General features: G+C 44.5%; 1 protein-coding gene and 2 long non-coding RNA genes across 4 annotated transcripts in view; 2 read left to right on the top strand and 1 right to left on the bottom strand.

Moving 5' to 3' along the window:
- Positions 1-9620, bottom strand: part of mxi1 (max interactor 1, dimerization protein) — a 30980-nt gene extending 21360 nt beyond the window's left edge. Inside the window, exons 1-3 of one of the 2 annotated variants that reach the window (XM_012867002.3) lie at positions 9183-9620; positions 6360-6462; positions 449-478 (exon numbers count right to left, since the gene is read on the bottom strand). In XM_012867002.3, coding sequence (XP_012722456.3) covers positions 449-478; positions 6360-6462; positions 9183-9408 — 359 coding nt within the window. In that variant the 5' untranslated portion in view covers positions 9409-9620. Of the gene's footprint in view, positions 1-448; positions 479-6359; positions 6463-6600; positions 7131-9182 lie in introns of those variants that run through there. The other variant, XM_036137330.1, reaches the window with a different exon arrangement.
- Positions 9621-11778: 2158 nt separating this feature from the next.
- LOC118563190 lies at positions 11779-12446 on the top strand. The gene is made up of 2 exons (XR_004931089.1): positions 11779-11830; positions 12325-12446. It is a non-coding gene; the product is annotated as an uncharacterized LOC118563190 (long non-coding RNA).
- A 6854-nt stretch (positions 12447-19300) lies between these two features.
- On the top strand, positions 19301-19968 carry LOC118563189. Its single transcript, XR_004931088.1, has 2 exons — positions 19301-19352; positions 19847-19968. It is a non-coding gene; the product is annotated as an uncharacterized LOC118563189 (long non-coding RNA).
- Positions 19969-24036: the final 4068 nt, after the last annotated feature.

Here is a 24036-nt window from a genome sequence, read left to right as displayed (position 1 = left end):
TCTTTTATTTTTATTTCTGTCCATTTCAATCCTCCACAGACTTGTGCTCACTCATGTGTTTTGCCCTAACTAAGAAATTTGAAGTTTATCTTTTCTAATTTTTTTAGCCCTTATGCAGAAGTAACTTGTTTTGCCGTGGTTTCGAACGTGGTATCAAGTATTTTTCTTGGTATCAGTATCGAGTTTGAAACTTTCGCATCGGGACAACCCTAGCAGTTAGGTGTACAAACATGCATGAGGATGTCCGGGACAATGTTAGAAAATCTTTCGACGTTAGCTTTAAACACCTGTTGAACAGGAAGGATTCACTTTTAAAAAAACAGCTACCTTGTGTTTAAATCAAAGTGAAAGTGAAACAAAATGAACTCGTACACCTCTGAGGGCTGGGTGTGTCCTGTTAGTGTGCCATAAACATGAAATGTTTTCCAAGGAAATATTTCCGACTCACCTGTTTTTTTCAAGTTCATTATGTGTTGACCTGCAAGAAGTACAGAAAACAGGAGCAGTCAGTAAATGCAACTGGAGAGTTTTACACAAACAAAAATGCAGAACTTATACTTTCTACAAATTAGAAGCAGTTAAGCCACTCCTGAACATAATCTTAAGACCAAGGAAGAGACTTCAAGGAAGGAAGGAAGGGATAAAGTATTCACATTCTGCGCTGGTAGATTATAACAAGGTTTAAAGCAAAAAGAAAAAGAAAGGAACAAGCGATGAAACAAATGGGACAGGTTGTAATATATTGTTTATTGCAATATATCGCTTGAACTCGGACTTTTGACGGCTCATCAAAGGTTTAAGACCACGGCCCTGAAAAAAGTCAAAAGATTTTGAATAAATCTGGCTTTTTAAATGGCGTTTTCTGTCAGGCATTCACAATGTCGTAGCTCGCTGATGGCAAAGTCAAAGAAGCCTTTCCGTCTTTGAAGATGGGAGGACAGTAGAGCTGCAGAGGGAAGGCCCACCACTGCACAGGCTCGACGCAGCAATACGGTTATTATTATGGTCCTCACTTCTTCTTTTTTTGGGGGGGGTAAGGGGTTAGGTTTAGGGCTAAGGTGTCAATTAAGTCTAGATTTACGTTAGGGTTAGGTATGTAGTGGTAATGGTCAGGGTCAGGCCACAGAAAGGGTTGAAAAATGAATGGAAGTCAACTCATGGTCCTTAGTAAGTATTTAAAACAAGAATGAGTGAGTGAGTGAGTGAGTGAGTGAGTGAGTGAGTGAGTGAGTGAGTGAGTGAGTGAGTGAGTGAGTGAGTGAGTGAGTGAGTGAGTGAGTGAGTGAGTGAGTGAGTGAGTGAGTGAGTGAGTGAGTGAGTGAGTGAGTGAGTGAGTGAGTGAGTGAGTGAAGGTAGAATTTTCGCTCTCTGCCGTTTGGATGGAAACAAACAATAACGCAAGAACAGAAGAAATATTTTCCCGTGAAAAAAAATACATAAATATCCCAGAGGACGTTTTTGACTGTTTGTCACATAACAGCTACGGTCAACTGCAGAGCTGTAAAGACACGGTTGTCCGCCTGACCGTACGGGCCGGACACGAGAAGCAACCGAGAGGCTGATGGGGACTCTGGAGGAGCTGCAGAGATCCCCTTCAACAAATCTGGTCTGTATGGAAGCGCGTCAAGAAGAAAGCGATCTAAAAGTTTTCCACAAGCCACCTAAGGGACGAGTAAACATATGTAAGAAGGTGCTCTGACTATAACCGCTTAGAAGTAAAACCCTACACGTGACAGAAAACTATCACTACTGTGAAACATGGCGGTGGGAGCCTCACGCTTTGGGGACGCGTTCCCTCAGCATGGACCGGGAAGCCGGTCAGAGTTCTTGGGGGAAGGTTGAAAAAATTCGGACCGATCCTGGAACAAAACCTGTTGGAGGCTAGAAAAGATCTGAAACGTGGGCAGATGCTGACGCGCTCACAGGAAAACGGCCCTACACCGACAGGCAGATCTGCTAAGAAACATACCTGAAGACCCTTGAACTTGTAACTGCAGCAAAAGGTGAAGTATTAACTCTAATGCACGCCGCTCTTCAGATCTTTGTCTGCAAAACGACTTTACAAAGCACTAACTGTTTCCTTGCACGTCGCATTAACACATCACGTATCACCCCCTTAAAAAAACGTCCATCGATGGTCGGGACCGTGACGTCACAAGTGTGTGAAAGCAATGAAACGGCATGTTTTCAGACGTGTTGAGTTCCCCGGTCTTCTCCTTCCAAACAGAAAAAAAAAAAACCTCTTTAAGAGCACGACAGAGCGAAAGCAAAAGCAAAATACATCATCCGCAGATAAGCCGGTAGGAGCTGTTTACCTGAAACTCTCTGAGAGCCCGGAGCAAGTCACACGCCATCACTAAAGGTTTTCACTTTACACCGTCGATATCTCTGCGGTCACCGCTGAAACTCTCTACTCTACGACACACGTTCAAATCAGAGTCAGGTAAAAGCTCGCCGGGGGGGGCATTCAGAGAGTGCGGGGCCCACAGACGGGGAGATCCATCGCCCCGATAATCGTGTTCGGAAAGGCAGCAGATCGCCGGATGTGTGTATCTGTGAGTCCGATTAAGTGTTTGGCCAACAGGAGACGGACGCATGCATAATTTTCGTCATGTGCGTCAGTAGCTGTCACAGTGCCTGCACTGCATCTGGGTTGCTAAGTAACCCACGTCCCCCCTTTTTCGCAGGACAATTGAAACCCCTGCCCCTTTGCCCAAAACTGTTGCAGCTGATCGTTGCTCTTTAGGAACGAGGAACGCTGCGTTCAGGGGACCTGAAAAAAAAAAACGTGGAAGCAGCGACGGCACGTCAAGCAGAGGAGCTGGCGTGGTGAAAACACATTACTAATAGGAAGCTGGTGTGGGAAATAACTTTAGCGTTGTTATCCGCTATAAAAAGCGTGCCCCGTGCCACAAACCAGTCCTGGTACGAAGCCTAAAAACCGTCGGCCATCCGTCCCCACGGCTACGGCTCATCTCAGAGCTGTAACTTAAAGGAAATCGGTCAAGATTTCATTTTCCTGCGTCCTTTACTGGCATGTGTGGCTCTCCAGCGCGCAGAGATTATAAAAGTGGCTCAAGGCCAGACATAGCAGCATCAGGCGTCCTCCTGCGGTCTGGTAAGTGTACGTGTGTGCGTGCATGTATGCATGTATGCACGCCCATAGAGTGGGTCAGCGAGATAAAGCGTCCCTGCTATATACGGCAGGCGAGAGAGGGCAGAGTCAGATAAGCCTGGGGGCCTTAAGCCGCAGCCCGCCGCTGAGGGGGCAGCTGCAAACTGGAGGGAGCCAACCACGGGGAAACCAAGTGCGCGTGATGATATTTTTTATTTTATTTTACATTTTATAAAAGCGTTGGCTATCATCAGGTCGTCGGTGAAACCAAAACACATCCCGCGCTATTTATACACAACAGGGCTGCGGTGAGTCAGGTCGGGCACAAAGGATGTTTTAAATGTCCTTCTGTTGACGTGTGCAGGGCGTGGGAGAGATCTATCAAGTTTTAAAAAGCCATCTACACGAAGGTCGGGAAAGGAGGTTTTTTTTTTTTCTTTCCCCAGAGCGGGACGCCACACCTCCACGAGGTGAGCGGGTTTGCCCGCTCTTGCCAGTCCACAGTCATGAAATGATGGCTCAGTGGTGGAGAAAAATCCCGGTTCAGCTCAACGCGACGAAACGAAACGCTTGGCGCTGCTGCAGCTTGAACGCGGCGAAAAGCACGTGTGGGGTGGGGGGGGTGGGGTTATAAAGTGAGCCACGGCCATGAAATGGCGTTAGACGGCAAGCGTGCTGAATTATATAGTGACTCGTGAGAATGTTTCCGGAGAATATTCTCCCCAACGCCGTCAAATCTAGGGCATCCGTCTCTTTGAGGAACACAATTTCAGAAAATTCCTTTCTTTCAGTCAGATACAGATCTAAAAGGCCTCACTTCACGCAATCCCCAGATCTAAATTCACTATGAATATATATATATATATATATATATATATATATATATATATATATATATATATAAACACGCTTTTCAAAGCAACTTATCACGAGTGCCGTAAATACGGCCGCAGACGTTTGAGTTGATCTGATGGTGACTGTTGCCATGCGGGGAGAGGCAACGTTCAGTCCATGCAGTGAGTAATGTGCGGCTCCTGTTTGTGGCCCAGTCTCACATTAATATTAAAAGGCTTATATGGAGCGATTGGAGGGAAGCTTATGTTTGGATGTGTGACTCTCAATGGGCTCAGCGATGTATGCGTGTGAGCAGCAGGGGAAGACGTAATGCCAGCAGTGGGGGGGTTCTGCGGGTCGACAGCGAAGATCCTACCTGTTTTTAGCAACCGACTACAGGTTCACCTCTTGTACTGAAGGGGGAGGCGTCTGTTATGAATAGGCATGAGCTGGCCGTCGCCATCGAAGTTTTAAAAAGTTTCCGTTTCTGTCGCGCCACTCTTTCCAGACCTCTCAGTGAGATGCCACAGAAAGTGTCAGAGGAAGCATAATTTTCTCTGGCTGTGTGGAACATCCTGGGCACCGACCCACTACCCCCCCCCCCCCCTCCCTGCACCGTGTGTCTGTGGTGGACAGGCAAACTAACAGCTAACGTTAGCTTGTCATAAATGTGCTCACCAATCAAGATTAGAACAGAAAAAAAAGGGGATCGTATTCTGCTCAATAGCTGCTTGATAGCTGAGGCATAACTGTAATGCTTTTGTGTAAACTTGTGAATTTAAATTAAAATTAAAAAGATGATAAAGTAATGTTTGGGATGATTGCTTGAACTGTGATGTTATTTAGCAGCGATTAGAATATTTATTGCTTTATTGGTTGAAACAATAGCAAGCAAGATCTTTTTTTTTTTTTTTTTTTTTTTTTTATACATTTTTGTTTAACAGGTTTGCAAAGGTGAATCAGTCAGGGCGTTATCTGGCTGATGTTGATCTACGGTCTCCTTCGACGTCTGACCTGCCAGTTCAGATTTTTTTCACTTTTCAAGCACGACAGAAGAGAAGAAATGTTCGGCAGGTTTGATAAAGGCGGCTGAAAATGAAGAAGCTAAGAGATTAGCCCCATTTATGTAACTAAACGTATGACTGACTTCCATCTGACTTTGATCAACACTAGACAGGTTATCAGTGTTTGTGTGTTGTACTGGTTTCTCAGTATTTGATATTCTGGTCTGGGGAAAAAATTGTCCATTTTGACCGTTGCTCTACTGGTTGGCGCAAACGCTGTGAAAATTCAAACTGCAGTTTGAATTATTTTTCGATGAGATGCCCAGGAAAAGGTCTGGAGCGACTGGGGGGGTTCCTCGGACTGAATGGGACGCAGATTAGCATGGAGCTCCCTGACCAGTACCTGCTGCTGTGCACTGCAAGTCAGCTGGCTGCAAGAAAGAGACCCTTGCTTAGCATGAGCAGAGAAATTTCCCCAAAAAGCCATAAGGTCCTGCCATGGAAAATAAAACTATGTTCAATCAACTGTGCAGCTAATAAGCTAGCTAGCAGCATGTCTGCTCAGCATGACAGGTGAATGGCTGCCCAAGCAGGATGCCTGAAAAACCTGGTAGTATTAAACTGGAGGTATGCTATACTCCCAGTGTTGCTCAATAAAGCGCAGAATAGCAAAAAATGCATGATATTATTTGTAATTTACTTTACATATTATTGCGATTTATGAAACTAAACGTGAGACCTTCCGGCCGGTCCCCTCTTTAGAAGTGGTGACTAGATAGGCAAATGGCAGCCTGGTCATCTTTAAGGCGAAAGAGAAAGTAAGAGCGTTGTTGCTGCGTAGTTAAGGCGGACCAGCATTAACATGTAAGGTAAAAAAAAATCCAAATAAATAAATAAAAATAAAAACAAGTAAACAAAAACTAAACTCCTTTTCAAATCTAGGGCCAAACGTTTTGAAACGATCACACGTAAAGTTGCACTGCCACCGCTGCCTCTGGCCTCCGTCAGATCGAGACTTCTAACCTGGATCAGGAAGTCCGTTTGACAGATCAGCTGATGAAACGCTGCTTGCTTCACAGACGCCTTTCCTGCGTCTTCCTGGCCTCGACGGTGAGGTTTATGTTGAGGCGCAGCATTTACCAATCAAGTTATGCCTCTCCAAAATAAATAAATAAGTAAAGCGATTATTAGAACAGCGTGTCCATGATTCGCCGATAGCTCCGGGTTTCATGCCGTCCCTCTGCAGCCACCTCACCCCGATATTCCAGGTGTTAAAGGGCAGCTATCATTAGACATTAATCTGTATTTATTAAGCGTCGTGGCGCGATTCCCAAGAACAAAGCGGCACAGCTGACAGAGAGAGAGAAAGAAAAAGAGAGAGAGAGAGAGAGAGAGCACATTCTTACCTGTTGTGGTTACTGCTGAACTTTTTATTTCGGAATTTCCTCTGTCTCTGGTGGTTTGTGCTCTGGCTTGAAGGGAAGGTCGAAGCGTATCCATGTTCGCACTCTGAGGACAGAAACGTCAACGGTTATAACGGAAAACACGGGCAGAAACTTTTTTTTTTTTTTTGGTCCCCTTCCCTCTCCCGGTGACTTTTATTTAATTATTATTTTTTTTTTTTAGAGAATATGAAGACAACGTCACCTCTTTCTCTTCTCTCTATATACTCAGCCGCCTCCAATAACCGCTGGATGTTTATAAGCTGGACAGCAGTCATTCTTCCCTTGAGGCGGTGTGCCGGGTTAACGTTGTCCTGCTCAGCGGTAGATGCTAGCTTCGCGAACGACGGCAGGGATTCACGCCCGGGTCGCTTTTTTTTTTATTTAAGGAAGACTACCACATCCGCGTGACCTGGGTGAAGACGACGTCCTATTATCGTACATGGAGCCTTTTTACTAACTCCAAAATAACTGATAGAACAAACAGTCCAATCTTCCCGAGCTAGCAAGCTACTATTAAAAGCTAGTAGTTTTTAAGTCTTCTTCTTCTTCTTTAGAAAACGTCAGTGCCCGTGTATAAAAAAGAGACAGGGTATCATTGTTTTTTTTTTTTTTTTCTTTACAAAAAGAGATACAAACAATTAAAAAAAAATATCTCCAAGGCAGCCAGAACCCTGCAAGCCTCTGCTGCTATACTGCTCGTTTCCTCTCCTCTCCTGTTTGTTTACCTAGCTGCTCAGCTGGGAGGCGGGAACCAAGGAGGGGGTTTGGGGAAGAGAGGCTGGTTCAATCGCGGTGCATTATGGGAAACTGAGTATGTCAGTGAATTTACTTGAAGCTACTCTTAGAAGTTACAAGTCTGTCTTTTCTTTGTGTGCACAATCATCGCATTTAAACAGACTTTTTCACATTTAGAAAAAAAAAAACACGTCATTGTGAGATTTTAAAAAATATATTTATATTTTATCCTGCTTTTCGTAAATCACCATTTCACCAAGATAAAACTCTGTAAAAGCAAGATTTGTAGGAGGACGAACGGCCAAAGGGGTTACAATCCAATAAATGATAAGATGCTAAATATATACACTTATATGATCATTTGAATAAAAGTGAAGACAAATACTATGGCACATGGACATAAATTTAGCTCTAATAATTTAAAAGTGTCACTAACATATCCATGGACTTATAATAAATGGAAAATGCAGTAGATAAAGTTGGAATCTTAAATTTATTTCTGAGTCTCATAGTCCTTTGCAACAACACCTCAATAATTAACGAGGGGGAGGAGGTTGTTATTTATTCATTTGTTTGTACATTTATTTTCACATTTCCTCTTTGATTTAAACAATTGAATAACATAATTATTTATAATTATTTTTGTACTATTTATTGGATTGTGGCCCTGTGGCTCTACAGTTTTGCACAAGGTTTATTTTTGAAAGGCTAATTTATATCGTATCTATCTGAATAATACTTTACAACAAAATAGCAAATCAAAGAGAAAACCCCATCGTGGCATGTCATTCATTCTATTAGTAACAAACTATATCAAAATAATTTTTGAAGAAACCTGTCTGATAGCGTAGGTTATGAATGAGGAACGGGGAGGGGAAAAAAAAGAAAAAAAAAAAGAACTAAAAGTCCCAGACTTCACCGGGGTGGTGGGAGTGTATTTGTCGACTGAAGCCAGGCCCAGCAACACATGACGTCAGAGACGAGCAGAAGCCCGATTGGCAGACGACTTTGACGGACGCGGAGGGTTTAACCCGCAGCTGACCAACTGCAGAGGAGGTTTGCGCCATGTGGAAAGCAGTGCGGCACGCCTCCAAGTAGCAGGAAGCAAACAATTGTGAGGAGAAGCTGCTTCCAGCGATCTGACGAAAATTCCCACGTTGCATGTGAAAAAGTGCCTTCTCATGCGCGCATTGTTGCACGTTATCGACATGTCAGCGCTAAACGCAAAGCGACCCTTGTCAGACTCGCGTAAAAATGAAAAGGCATAGCATTTAGCTCCATCATGCCTGATTAAAAGGACGCGATATGCTTCTGATAGTATGAAAAATCTGTTGCTCAAACTGTATTTATTTAATGATTTGACATTAAATTACTACCCCAAAGGCCAGAGCCGCGATGCATTTAGAGATCTGCCATCTGCGGAAAGTCTGACAACTCGTTTATAGTTGGATTATAAAATAGGATCTAGCACATCTAACAGAATTATAATTATATGTCCAACACAATTCAATTGCATCCGCTGCGTATTTATTTATAAAATACTCTGATTTTCTGCCACAGAGTCTGCGGGGGCACAATGACATCATCCTAAACTGAACCGGAGGACGCCGCAATGTGATCAGATTTTATTAGAACATTCATATACACAGCTAATCATCATCAGGCCTATGTTGTGCCACTTTGACCGTGCTGCGGCGAAAATTACAGATCCTTGTTATTGAGAGTTGTGGAGGCACACACAGCGACGATACGTGCCGCAGAGGAAAAAAACCCGTGCGGATAACAGTCTAAAAATGAATCAAAGCTCGCATTCCCCCCCTCTCTCCTCATATCCAAAATGCAATGAATCGCGTCCATTGCTCTTGCAAATCTGTCACAGGCTGTGCTTTTTTTGCAGACAGTGGTGCACAGTTGCATGAACTCGGCCCTTTGTTGTCTGAGACTGTTTGGCAACGAAGTCTTCTCTTTTCTGTTTCTTTCTGAAATTCAGAGGAAAAGAAAGAAAGAAAAAAACCGTAAAGGGATCAAACGCAGCACAGATCAACTCACTTCCGTCCTTGCGCTCGGCGCTTTCAAGAAACCTTGCAGCCTCCAGCAGGACCTGGACGTTTTTCAGGAAAGTGATCTGCTCCATGTGGGAGTCTTTGGAGTTGAAGACGTCACTGAAAGCGCAGCTGGACATGTCGAGATCTTGCTGATCCAGGAGAGAGGCTTCTGAATCAAAGAAGAACTCGTTGCTCTTCAAACTTCGTCTTTGCCTCTCAGTTTTGGCCATTTTTTTTTCCTTTCCTCTTTCTAATTCCTCTCTGGAGTTTCAGCGCTTTCTAACGACGCGCAGAGCGCAGGAAGCAGTGCGGCAGCAGGAAGCAGTTGGCGTTGCTAGAAGGTTTCGCGTTTCTTTCTTTCTTTCTTTCTTTCTTTTTTTGATGAATGCAGGGTGTTTAATGTGGCCAATGTCAGTGGATGCTGGTGCATGGGAAAGAACGGGAGGGCGGCCCTTCAGTCTGAGGAGTCTGCATGGTCCCTGTGCCCGCCTCCGCATAGATGACATCTGTGCTTTTTTTTTTTTTTTTTGTGATTTCTCTGCATTTTTACCGGATAAATAATCCGAGCATGAAACCAATCTTGATTTTATTAGGAGTAAACACTTGGAGAGCTGGTGTCAAATCATCAGTTACAGTGAAAGAGGTTTTAGATGTATTATTGATGTGCTACTACTGCATTACTAACACATCATTTGGTAGTTTTTTTTTGTAGTTTTTTTTATTGAATCTTTATTTATTGTCTCATTAAGTTCCAGGATCTCATTTACAAGAGAGATCTGTTTTGATAAAAGAAAAACACAACAACAACAAAGGTTACAAAAACAGTAACAATGCAAATAGTTAAAACATTCGACTCGGAGTGAATAACCTAAGAAAAAATTACTAGAACGAGTTTCTCTATTTTTCTTAAATAATTTTCAGTTGTCCCAAAGGAATCAATGTAGTTTCAGATCCTGTTGTGGAGGGGTCCAAGCTGACGGGGCAGAGTAAGAAAATCTTTTTTTTTTAAGAAGTCAGTTCAATTCGGTTTATTTATAGAGTGGCATTTTACAACACGTGCCATCTCAGGGAACTTTACAAGGTCAGTTCCATCAAATCATCCAGACAGATAGAAAACCCAGTCGCTTGGATCGTGTCATTGACTTTGCAGCAATCCCTCATACCGAGCACGCATGTGGCGACAGTGGAGAGGAAACCCTCAGAAGAACCAGGCTCAGCGTGGACAGCCGTCTGGCACTGCCAATTGGGGGTTTGAGAAGACAGAGCATGAACATAAAATAAGCACACAAGCACTGACTCAGTGTTATACTAACAGAGAACTACAGGAGATAACGTCATGAGAACAAAGTTTGCGGTTGGACCGTCTAAGTGACACGTAGGAGGATAAATGATATGGTAACTATTCAAGGATAGCTCTATGGATGAAAATGTAGCAATGCATGAGTCTATGGATTGATAATGATGGCCAGTTTAACCAAGAATATAAAGTACTGTGATGAACCAAAATGTAACAGGACCCAACTTATTCAGAGAGGTGGTGTGAACAACATTACAGTAATCTGTCAGAGGTAAAAAGATCATTAAGAGTAGATTTTTCCTGGAACTGAAAGAAAAACAGGATCTATTTCTGAAGAAAACCCCTCATTTGATCTCCAACCTCTTTACAACATGTTCAATATGTGATTGAAAAAGGAAAGTGGATGTTGAATTTCTTTGCCAAGGTACTTGTAAGTTGCAACACATTTTACTGGTACACCTGTCATTGTTTTTTTTTTTGTTTTTTTTATGGAAGGGAAATAACTTTTTCTAACAAACAGCTTGGCCTTGTCTAATTAGCATTTAGAAATAGTTCAGACAAGTCAAGTCAAGTGCAGACCGCAGAAGCTTAAGCACAACAGTGACAGCTTTTGCTTGGCTGTAAACCACAGTGTTATCAGCATGCAATGTATGCAAGCATCGGTAACATTTTTATTCCAACACTGTTTACATAAATAGAAAACAGAGTTAGACATAAAAGGAAACCCTGTAGCACACCTTTCATGATTTTTTTGTGAAGTTGTATTGTGACAACAGATCACTGTGTTGCACGCATTGTCCACAATTTGGCAGATAATTACAAAACCAAGATATAGCGTTATCTGATAAAAAAAAACAAACATCTGACAGGATTGACAGTTCAATGATAAGAGCGTCACAGTAGTTATTGGTAGATTTTGTGTTGCAAACGTGGAAAAACGTGCTCCGGTCAGAAGAGACAAAAAAAGACAACTTGGCCTACATGCAAAATGTTATCTGCAGGAAGATAATTAACACTACACAATATCCTCAACATCCAATCTCCGTAGTGAAGCACGGTGGTGGCAGCATTGTGCTGTAGAGCTGTTTTTTTTATAGGAAAGACTGGAAAGCTTCTCAGAGCTGATAGGAAAATGGATGTAGCTACATGCTATGCAATCCAGAAGGAAAACTTGTTAACAGCAGGAAATCTATTAAAAACTAGCGTTAGAAGCAAAATCCAGCAATATTCGAAACATAGTTTTAAGTACGGGGATAAACAGGCTGCATACTGTTAGGTAATATATGTATGTATGTATATGTTACAGGTCCCAAATATGGGACTGTAATAACAAATTTAAATATCCTGAAAGACAGGTGAAATGAAAGGAGATTTAGACACAGCAGCTTTCCATGTTTTCTCCCAAATTGGATCTGAGTTATTTATTCAGAATAAACCACAAAACACCTGTGCATCAACTGTCTCGCTCAAGCTCCAGTGTGGTGCACAACACACAAAGCACACAATACACAAATATACAATAGTAAATAGCAATGCATACATAACAATTCATACAAAACCACTTCTAACAAGCAGAGTGTCGGAGCTCAACATGCTATGTTACCTGAAAATGAACCAAGAGACGGCAGTTAACCGACTGCAGTACCGTTATTCCAGTTAAACCGTTATTTCAGTTAAACCGTTATTCTACTGGCTAACGGTTTACAGTAGCCTACCTCAGCTAACTGCCTCGATCAACGGCAAGCTTTCTATTTATACTCTTATTGTTAGATTATAAACAACACTACAATCAGTTATCAAACAGACATGTAAAGATGGACAGTTTACCCATTACTGACCTGAAAGACAGGTGAAATGAAAGGAGATTTAGACACAGCAGCTTTCCATGTTTTCTCCCAAATTGGATCTGAGAGCGAGCGGAGGTCCGTTCCCATAGCAACCGGAACGCAACTGCTTGTGCCATTCCTTAAAGCGACAGTGTAAATATATATATATATATATATATATATATATATATATATATATATGTACATAGAGATCATATTCATTTACTAATAAACATATGACCAATGTGGTCACCTGTTTTGGGTGCGCCACACGCTCCCCAACTTCAAAAGTGGCTCCTGACACTTGCTACTATCAGCAACTAAACCTAAGAATCACTAGTGAGAATCTCTGTGTGACTAAAGGTAAGTATGTGTGTGTTTGAGCATGTGTGTGTGCGCGTGCGTGTATGTATGTGTATCTGTCTGTTGCTCAACCCTGCAGGCCAGTCCCAGGTAAGTATGTAGGTGTGTGTGTGCATGTGTGTGAGTGTATGTATGCGGGCCAATCAGTACACCAGACACATATAAGGTATACTATGAATGGGAATAAGGTATGGAAGTGGTGTCTGGAAGTAACTGGGGTATGTATGCACTCCCCATGGTGGCATTGACGGCGTCCCATAGGCCCCTACTGTATTGCAACTGGCTGGGGGTTGGGAAGAGGGCTGTCCTAAGGAGCTGTACGTGAACATCTGGGCAGGCCTCCTTTCACGTGTTGACCTCCGCATCTGTAGTGGGCTGGACTGTTCATTGTTGGACTGTTCACTGACTGCTTCAGGGGTTACTGGCCTCTCCTGCATGGCATCTTCCTGTCCATCTACTGCAGGCATTGGATTGACGGGTAGGTATTCCTCTTGGAGTGCTCTATGTTCACTTTGTCTGCTTTCTACTACAGGCATGCTCTCTCTCCTTGGAAGTACACTGTCAGTCCACTGGTCTTCCCTTTCAGGCAGGATTTGCTCAGGTACATTGAGTCTCTGAGGGGAGATTACTGGAATGTAGGTCCTCTGGAATTCTTCCTGGAGAGGCTGGGTTTGGTTGTTCTCAGACTCCATTCTTGATGGTATCCTCAACCAGTATCGAGGCTCATCCTCATTGTCGGAGGAGTCACTACTCGGGCGCCACTCACTCTGTCTCTCTGTGTGGCGTGAAGAGCTGTTTCTTGCTCTCTGTCGTGGCTGGTCTGTTGATAGAGCAGGTAGGTGTCTCGGTGAGCCTCCTTCTCTGACAGGTGATCTCTGTGATGACTGGGGTAAATCCACAGGTAAGTCGTTGACCAAGTGAAGCAGGTTGCGGTGTAAAGTTCGTACTCGACCTCCACCTGTTTCTGGAGACACTTTATACACCGGCCCATCTGCGATCCTCTCCCTCACAACATGAACTGTGTCTTCCCAGTACGGCTTTAGCTTTCCAGGGCCCCCTCTTTCCCTCATGTTCCGCACCAAGACGCGGTCACCCTGCTCAAGGACAACACCCTTCAAATGTTGGTCGTAGTATCTCTTTCCCCGAGAGCTGGATTGTTGACTGTTCTCTGAGGCGAGTCTGTATGCTTCCTGCATCCGAGAGGCCCATTTCTCTGCATAGCCTCTTGGAGAAGTTGCTTCTTCTTCAGACAGCAAGCCAAAGATCATATCCACAGGCAGACGTGGGTGACGGCCATACATCAGGTAAAAGGGTGAAAATCCAGTTGCCTCGTGCCGGGTACAGTTATAAGCGTGGAGGATTTGGGGTAGGTGTTCTCTCCATCTTTCCTTTTCCTTCTCCTCCAGGGTCCTGAGCATCTGAAGCAGTGTGCGGTTAAATCTTTCTGCAGGATTTCCTTGGGGGTGGTAGGGAGTGGTCCTTGAGTGACCCACTCCACTCAACTGTTGCAGGGTCTTGAAAAGGTCATTCTCAAATTCCCTCCCTTGGTCATGATGTAGTTTCCATGGGTAGCCGAACCGTGGAATGAAATCATCGAAAAGTTTCTCTGCAGCTGCCTTCCCGGACTTGTTTCTGGTGGCATAGGCTTGGGCAAATCTGGTAAAGTGGTCTACAACAACCAGGATATACTCAAAGCCTCCCTTGCTAGGTTCTAGATGCAGGTAATCAATGGACACAAGTTCTAGGGGTGAGCTGGTGGTAATGCTCCCCATTGGTGCTCTGATGTGGGAGACCGGTTTCTTCTGCTTGATACAGGGACACTTCCTTGTCACATAAGCTTCAACATCCTGTTTCATGTAGGGCCAGTAAAACCGGTCTCTAGCGAGGTCCAGGACTCTTTCCATACCCATGTGACCCATGTCGTCATGGAGGTGTTTAAGGACCAAGGATCGGTACTGAGATGGCAGGACAAGTTGACTTCTCTGACTGGTTTCCCTGTACAGCAGACCATCCTTCAGCTGTAGTCTCCCCCACTCATGCAGTAGTTTCCTGGCCAGGCCACTTACTCCTCTTCTCATGTCACTCATCAGTATGTTGGTGTTCTCTTTCAGTCTGATGACTTGACTGATCACAGGATCATCTTGCTGAGATTTCATGAGTTCGGCATGGCTTATGGCAGGGAGCAATTCTGGTGACTGAGATGCTGGGCGTTGTGAGAGGTTCAGAACAGCCACATAAGCAACGTCTTGTTGCTTTGCTGCCCTACTGCCCTCCCACATTGCCAGAATGGTGTCTCTTGACAGCTCTTCGGTGCAGGAGTCGACATAGCTGTTGATGTTCACAGGCAACCTTGACAGTGTGTCTGCATCCACGTTTGCTTTTCCCGGTCGGTATCTCACTTCGAACCTAAAGTCAGCGAGCTCACCCACCCAACGGTGACCAACAGCATTCAGCTTAGCAGTGCTCATCACGTATGTCAATGGGTTGTTATCCGTGTACACAGTGAAGTGGGGTGCATAGAAGAGGTAGTCCCTGAATTTTTCACATATTGCCCACTTCAGTGCCAGAAATTCAAGCTTGCCTGAGTGAAGGTGGTAATTGCGCTCAGCAGGCGTGAGTGTTCTGGACCCATAGGCGATTACTCTGAGTTTCCCTCCCTGCCGTTGGTACAGCACAGCACCAAGTCCTTTTTCTGACGCATCTGTGTGTAAGACAAAAGGGAGGTTAAAGTCAGGATAGGCAAGTACTGGTGGGTTAGAGAGGACATGGATGAGCTGGTCCAAGGCCCTTTGATGTTCCTCCCTCCACTGGACAGGAGTCCTGGATGACAGCTGTGCTCCTTTTCCCTTGTTTGTTCTGGGTGGAGGCGTACCAGTGGCAGGGGGTTTTACTTGCAAGAGTTCATACATTAGCTTGGCAATTCTTGAGAAGTCTTGGATATATGTCCGGTAATAGCTGAGGAACCCTAGCAGCTTACGGACTTCTCCCACGGTGGTCGGGGTCTTGGTCCTCAACGCCTGGATGGCTTCCAGATCCTTGGGGTCAAGTCTTACTCCCTCAGCAGACACCAGCCTTCCCACATAGCGAACTTCCTTCTTGAAAAGCTCGCACTTTGTTGGTCTGAGCTTCACACCGTGGAGCTGGAGGGCCTTCAAAACATGTCTCAGCGCCTCCACATGAGCTCCAAACGTCTTGGCATAGCAGAGGACATCATCTAAGTAGGGGATGCAGCATTCGTCCCGCAAGGAGCTGAGCATCTCCTCCATACTCCTCTGGAATGCTGCTGGGGCATTGGAAAGGCCAAAAGGGATACGTACCCACTCATACAAGCCCCATGGGGTGATGAATGCAGTCATGTGCCGTGACCCCTCTGCAATGAAACCTTGATGGTAGGCTTTTCCTTGATCTAGGATTGAGAACCAGCTGTACCCACCCAGCGTGTCGATAAGATCTTGGATACGGGGCAGGGGGTGTCTGTCTGGAACGGTCTTTTGGTTCAGCAGTCGATAATCAATGCAAAGCCTCAAGGTTCCATCCTTCTTGCGGACACAAACAACAGGAGCGGCATAAGGGGATTTTGATTTTACGATCCACTGCTTAGCCAGCAAGTCCTGGATATACTCCTTGACTTCTTTGTAGAGGGGTTTGGGGACAGCCGCATAGGATCGCTGCACTGGGATGTCATCTTTCAGTGTTAAGCTCATCTGGAGACTTGGGACACACCCAATGTCATTGTCATCCTGTGCAAAGGCGCTGGACTCCTCATAAAGCATTCTTCTCACTGTTGCTTGTTGTTCATCTGTTAGATGGCTTATATCAACAGGAGGGTGCCACAGCTGGGACATAGGCTCTGCTCGGTCTTTGTCATACTCCCCAACAGGAACAAGCTCAGGTGAGTTGACACTGTTTACCTCGAAGCTGTGCCTCTGGTCTGTCTCTACCACCTTGTCAATTGACTGGATACTGCCTAGTATTGTAAAGGGGTTGAGTGAGATGCTGTGCTGAGTATGGTTGAATACAGGGATCTCAACAAAAGGCCGTCTGGTGTGGTGGACCTCAACCAGGCCATCACCCAGGTCTAGCTGTTCCAGTCTTGGGTCTTCCTGGCTGACCTCAAACAGCACCACTGGTGAGATGAACTCAACAGGCACCTTGCATCTGATGTGAGCAGCTCGGCCAGGGTGGATGACAAAATCCCGCCAGCCAACTCTCACCAATGCTTGGTCCTGGGTGTGTTCCTGGGTCTGCACAAAGTTCACAATGGCCTCAGCTGTATCCCCTTCAATCTGCATGGCCTTCTGCAGCAATTGAGCAACGATAGTGACCACTTCAACTCCGCCCTCCCGTCCTTGGATTAGCTCCTGGATCACATTAAAGCCTACGATGGGTCTTGTGAGGCTCACACGGCTGACCAGAAAGGGTACTCGGATGGAGAGCCTTGGATCTTCATTTCCAGGCAAGTTAAAGGTAAGTTCAACCCATCCATCATATGGTATTGGCTCACCATTAGCAGCTGTAAGGTCAAGGTCCCTATCACCCATAAGCTCACTGAGAGGGTGCAGTTGTTGTTGAGGTAAGTGTTTTTCTTTCCATGCATGGCTGATGATGCTGACCTGAGCGCCCGAGTCAAGAAGTACAGTCACGGCATGTCCACTGAGATTGCATTTCAATGTGCATTTCTCCCCGATAAGCTTGGCCACTCGCTCTGCTGATGACTTTGCACCAGTCAGTGGCTGGGGGGGGATGGCACGGCTGTAATTAACCCGTGCTGGACCTGGCATATCAGCACCTTGATGGGACTGAACGTTATAGCCGATCACAGGTAGTCCCCTTGCCGTGACCGGGGTGCATTTCCCGACGGTTTGGTCCTCTTCAGGCATCCCACAGCACGGTGTCCATTTTCCCCACAAGCGAAGCAGTGGTTGCAGTCAGGACGGCTATTAGCGACACAACTGGGGCAGCCACGGGGTCTCTCTGTCCTCAGTGGTCTACTCTGCCTATTGGGGCAGCCACAGTTACACTGTGGCTGAAGCTCGGAGGTTGCTGGCTTCACTGCTGAGGCACTGGACTGAAGGGTGCTCACTACCTGGGTCAGGGCCTGTACTTGAGCACTCAACTCATGAATCTGCTCGTCCTTGTGGTCAGCGGTACACTTCCCTGCACTCTCGTCCCTGCTGCTGGCTTCAGTACTTTGAGCATGAGCGGTTCTTGGATGGGTGCTGCGCCCCAAGCGTCGCTTTCTCTCACTCTCCTCACTTGTTGTTTTAGTGACCTGCCTCAAGATTGTCTCATCAGTGACTGCAGGGTCGGAGAGGAGGAGTTTTAACTCACGACGGACGTAGTCATGCTTTTCGCTTAAGCCCTGATAGATGGTGTGGAGGAACACATTCTGTGCTGTTAGTGCCTCGTACTTGATGTCTGCTCCCGCCCACTTGGATGTGAATATCACTCTCTGTTTCAGCCCCATCATCCTGTACAGGAACTGCTGCGGTGTTTCATGCTCGTGCTGCTTGGCCGTCATGAGTTCCTGGAAGAGCTCAGTGCTGCTTTTCTCTCCTAGGTGTGACTGAAGGAAGCTCTTAAGTTCACCTACCGTCAGGTCCTCTTTACTAGCAAGCATGTCTTTGAAGTTGCCAGGCTTTATGACACGTAGCACAGCGCGGGTGATCTCACCTTCAGTGTGATTTTCTCTGAGGCCTTCATCAATCTGCCTAGTGATGTTGTTGTAACTGATCTCTGAAGTGTTATCGCCAATTTGCCCACCATGTATCTTGAACTCTTTCCTTTGTAGGAGGGGAAGGTCTTTAAGGGCAATCATGCTTTCTGTGCTATAGGTGGTGTGTGAGGTGTTTGAGTGCAGTTGCAGTGTGTCATGTGGGGTGCGAAACTGGCTACTGTCACGAGCAGTGGGTGGATTGTCTACCATGTGCGTGGTGGGTGGAGCACTACTCTGTTTTAGCTTGAGTTCATTGTACACAGCGAACAATTTACTAATCTGTGTTTCAAGATCTTTGGTCTGAGAAGCTAAATCTGTTGTCGCAGTGTGTATACTGGTACCCTGGGTGTTCATGCGTGCAACCTCAGATGTCACCGGTGATACTTTCACATCAGATACCACCTTCATATCAGACACATTAGAATCTCCACTACCCCCACGACCCACACTCTGACTATGGCTGTTAATCATTTTGTCAACCTGGTCTTTTAGCAGAAGTAACTGCGACATGCCCTCATCCTCCAATTCCAGTAAAGCTACACTGTCCATGTATGAGCACAAATACTCAATACCACTCTCGTCATCATGTTGGTGCAACTTAGCTGGGTCCTGGTCGGGTGTTGGCGTGATGTCAGTTGCAAGCTGGAACAGTTCATCAACAGACAGATGGAACAGTCCCTTCTTGATGGACCACACCAGCTTCTTTCTCTCGTGGCTCATGGTGGACGGTTGTCAGATGTCTGTGGTCCTCGAACTCCCTCGCTCTGGCAGCAGTCAGACGCCCTGGATTCGGACAGACCCTCTTCACTCTGATGACACGTCACCATCTGGTCCACAGGTTCAGGGATCACTGGACTGGCGTCCTCCAACAGCTGTCAGCGGTGGCGCCAATCCCGGACTCGAGCCCCCAAAATTTGTTACAGGTCCCAAATATGGGACTGTAATAACAAATTTAAATATCCTGAAAGACAGGTGAAATGAAAGGAGATTTAGACACAGCAGCTTTCCATGTTTTCTCCCAAATTGGATCTGAGTTATTTATTCAGAATAAACCACAAAACACCTGTGCATCAACTGTCTCGCTCAAGCTCCAGTGTGGTGCACAACACACAAAGCACACAATACACAAATATACAATAGTAAATAGCAATGCATACATAACAATTCATACAAAACCACTTCTAACAAGCAGAGTGTCGGAGCTCAACATGCTATGTTACCTGAAAATGAACCAAGAGACGGCAGTTAACCGACTGCAGTACCGTTATTCCAGTTAAACCGTTATTTCAGTTAAACCGTTATTCTACTGGCTAACGGTTTACAGTAGCCTACCTCAGCTAACTGCCTCGATCAACGGCAAACTTTCTATTTATACTCTTATTGTTAGATTATAAACAACACTACAATCAGTTATCAAACAGACATGTAAAGATGGACAGTTTACCCATTACTGACCTGAAAGACAGGTGAAATGAAAGGAGATTTAGACACAGCAGCTTTCCATGTTTTCTCCCAAATTGGATCTGAGAGCGAGCGGAGGTCCGTTCCCATAGCAACCGGAACGCAACTGCTTGTGCCATTCCTTAAAGCGACAGTGTAAATATATATATATATATATATATATATATATATATATATATGTACATAGAGATCATATTCATTTACTAATAAACATATGACCAATGTGGTCACCTGTTTTGGGTGCGCCACATATATATATATATATATATATATATATATATATATATATATATATATATATATATATATATATAAAACATATGGATTTTCATATGAAAAGAAAAGAGCAGGGAGGTTGTAAGTTGTTAAAGTGCAGTATCCTTATTTTTGTTTCATAGCAGCATAGCTGGCTAATCAGGATATAAGGCTTCCATTGTGTTCATCAGAGAGAAAACCTGGGGGGCAGAAAAGAGTCAGTGTGTAGCACTGACCTTAAACTACAAGTCTAGTGTTTGTGTGCAGCATGTGTGGGGTCTGCAGAGATGTTAGCTGCCCTTCTGCTGACCACAGAACTGGATGAAGGGAAGGTCAGCCCTGATGATCCTTTATGCAGACCTTTTTGTTTGTTTTAGTCTTGACCTGTCCTGTTTTGTGGATGAGCCAAACCACACTTTGATGGACGGACAGACTAAATGATAGCAGTGTAGAAGATGACCAGCAGCTTCTGTGGAAGGTTGTAGTTTACGAGTTGAGTTTAAGTTTAAGCTGTTTTCTTTAAACAATTTCCTGAATTATGACATCCATCATACTTGAGTGCATTGGTTTTTGTATTTCCAATTTGAGTGTCTAAATGAAATGGACCTCTGAGTCCTTATAGTTATGGACTCAGGCTTTTGGCGCTTTGATGAACAAAAAAAAACTAAAATACATTAAAAAAAACACCCAATTTATATTTATTTCAAAATAATTATTTGGGAGATTTTATTATTATTTAAAAATTTCTTAATGATTGAGTTTTTTCCCCCAAGGAAAATATTAAAATAGATATTAATGGTTATATTTTTTCAGAATTTTCATTGTGAGGTTATCCATTGCAATAAAACATTTTTTTTACTGTTCTAAAGGATTCGTATACATTTTAAGTAGCGGTGCCAAGGAACGTGAAGGGCCCTGTAAATAACACAATTCACTGGTGTCTGATCTTTAATATGATCCAATGGAAACCTGCATGAGAGTGATTTTCCCCCATTGCATGTACATAAAACTACATATATTCAGTTTAATGTACATATGTTGTTTGGAGTACACGCAAACGACATGTGGTGGCTTATATGTGAAATGAGACATATCTACCGTGGTGAATGGGACCACAACTTATATAGTATATTCCATGGGTCATATTTTACAGCATGGACAACAACAGCTGCAGGGTTGTTGTTAATGCTGTTATAAAGTACTAAATAACACTGCCGACAATAAATAACACTGATGTCACGTTACATTGGGAAGAACAAAGAAAAAAAAACAGTGGAGGTTATTTCTATCTATATATGACTTCTCTACACAAAAGTCTTAGTCCTGACAGAGGGGCGATAGAGGAGCACAAAGATCTCACTGTAGCCTCAAATGCACCTGTATGTGACGGAAAAGGTAACTCAGAGCTGTGTTTGTTTTCCTTGATCTTGTGCCATTTCCAGTAGACCTTTTCATGAGTTGCCGCATTGGGCAGAACACGTTGAGGCATAGGTCTGTATTAAGTCCTGACAACCCACCCTAACCACCTTCCCACCCACTCCCCCCCCCCCCCTTTTTCGCCACTTCAAAGGGGCCGGCAGCAGCCCATATTCGTTTGATGTAAAGTTCACAGAAACAGAAACTTTCAAGTCCAGCGCAAGGGGGAATCTCTGAAGGTCCCTCCTTCTCCTGCCCCTTCACCTCCAAAGCCTCAGCGAGGGGTGGCTGTGTAGAGGAAGGCGACCCCCTTTGGAGTTGGCGCGTTTTCAACTGCGAAAGCCGCCAGCGCCAGCACACGTCCAAATCGGAGGATTTTTGACAAGCACTTTGCTGCGGTCTCTTTTAGTGTTTTGCCCAGAGAGACCCAGCCTAGATCACCAGGGGAAGTTTTTGTAGGCGGTGATGTTTAGATTATTTTTCTCCCCGCTGTAGCATCTGACATCTCAGATGGTAAATGCAAGGTGTGAGGAACGCTGAGAATCTGATTACAGCGTTTACCGTCCCGTCTGTGAGCTAGGAGGTCGCTTATATGCTGCGGGGAGAATGAAGGGACTCTGCAGAGCGCGAGTCGTGTGTCCAAGAGGGCAAACGCTGGTAACAGTGGGAAAGCAAAGATTTATGAGAGACGTGTCCCACAGGCACAAAGTCAAGTCGAACCCCTTTTCCTCTTCACAGAATCACTCAGATTAAAGGCCACCCTGTGATCCTTTTACTTTGAAGGCAGTGCTTGTGTCAAACTGTAGTGAAGCAGCTTCGAAAGCCACAGGAAAGACAAGTGCAGAGGTCAAACACTGATAAAAACAAAAGGTCATTCTTTCATCTTCTGTGAACATCACCTCATTGCTTCGGGAAGGAGGGAAACAAACAAACAAAACGCAAGGGTCAGCCAAATGAGAAGCAACTATTCCACAAGGCACTGGATCCTCAACACCTTGCAACTGCTGGAATCAAAACAAAAAAAAAAAAAAAAGAATCCCCAATCATACTCATCAAGAGTCCGAGCCCAGATAATGTCTTTCAAAACATAACATCATTGACATGAACGACAACATTTTAAATTAGTGTAAATTATATTTGAAACTGCCACAAGTAAAGGGCCCTGCTCTCAAAAGACACAAGTTTTACAAAATAAGTTAACAAGCTCGTCTTTAAATTACTTCCTCTGTTTTAACTTTGGTTATTTCAGTCATTTGGCATTGAAGTGATTTCGGATTGAGACAAGAGAGCCGACTACTGTACTTACCTGGCACAGCAGAGCGTCTTTTATTTGATCTAAATTTTCCTCCAATTTAAAGGTATACTATGCAACCGGGGTTGATTTTCCAGCGAGGCTCCCCCCAGAGGGCGAAAGTAAAAGTGCACTGTCGTAAAGATGCTCAGCTGTTCTGGTTTCTCCGTCAAGCCAGGCGCGGTTGTTTTGAGCTTAGCAGACACGAAACGAAAAGTCAAAAAAATGGCAGTACAAACAATGACTAACACAGTGAAAGTATGAACATGCACACAGAGAGAGAAAAACCATTCCAATGTTACTTACAATCGCATCAGCAGAAACGCGAGGTCCGCGTCAGCCTTTTTTTTCTTTTAGCTCTCGCCATAAGGAAAAAGCTTGCCCGATGTTCACCCGTGTACGACTCCTCTCTCTGTCCAGAGCCCTTTTCCTCTTTCTTGCCTGCTCCGACATGGGCTTTCGCTGTTTTCTCGCTGGTTCCGCCATGATAACTGCACAAATATCGCCACTGCGCTAGCAATAAGCATGTCTTTCACTGGAGGCGTGTAGCAGTTCTCGCCGTAAAGCAAGACCGACTCTCGCGATGCACACAAGACTTCTAAACTTGTGGGTGCGGGCCGAGAGCTCTTGCAATTGCAAGTACGGTATTTCCCCTACAGACCACCAGGGCGGCCGAGAAAACCTTTGTTCGACCTGAAATGACTCATTTAATCATCCAAAACGGTATGCAACACATTAATTAACTGAAAAATGTTGCATAGTATGCCTTTAAACCACAACAGAACCTACCATCTGCGATGCTGTTGGACAACCTGAGGTGTGACAGAAAAATCCTAAAGTTTACGTCTTTCTTGGAGGACCTAGAGAGGGCGGGTGAGTGGCAGCCGATCTGGTGGATTGATACAACAGACGCGCTTAATAAAGGTAACTTCACATAGAAACGTGGTCAAAACAGCAGAAGAATTTAACAACGGTCTCTTACTAAAAGTGTAAATACTAAAATCAGATGGTTTGACCTCTGACTAGCTGTTACTTTCACCGGCTTTGAGTGTTTTTTTTTTTTTTTTACTTTTATTTTAAAAATTCACAATAATATGACTGGTGAGAGAATTACTGCCATTAATAACAACACAGAATCTAACTTTAAAAAAGCCAAACTAATCCTTTGGGTGTCACTTTGAAATATGCATTAGCATTTTGTGAGTTCAATGATGTTGTCAATGGTAAATGGTA

Source organism: Fundulus heteroclitus, chromosome 5 (genome assembly GCF_011125445.2).
Source record: "Fundulus heteroclitus isolate FHET01 chromosome 5, MU-UCD_Fhet_4.1, whole genome shotgun sequence".
In the NCBI taxonomy this organism is placed as follows: Eukaryota; Metazoa; Chordata; class Actinopteri; order Cyprinodontiformes; family Fundulidae; genus Fundulus; species Fundulus heteroclitus.
The sequence above is the reverse complement of the archived record's forward strand: the minus strand, read 5'-3'. Positions and strand labels throughout refer to the sequence as shown.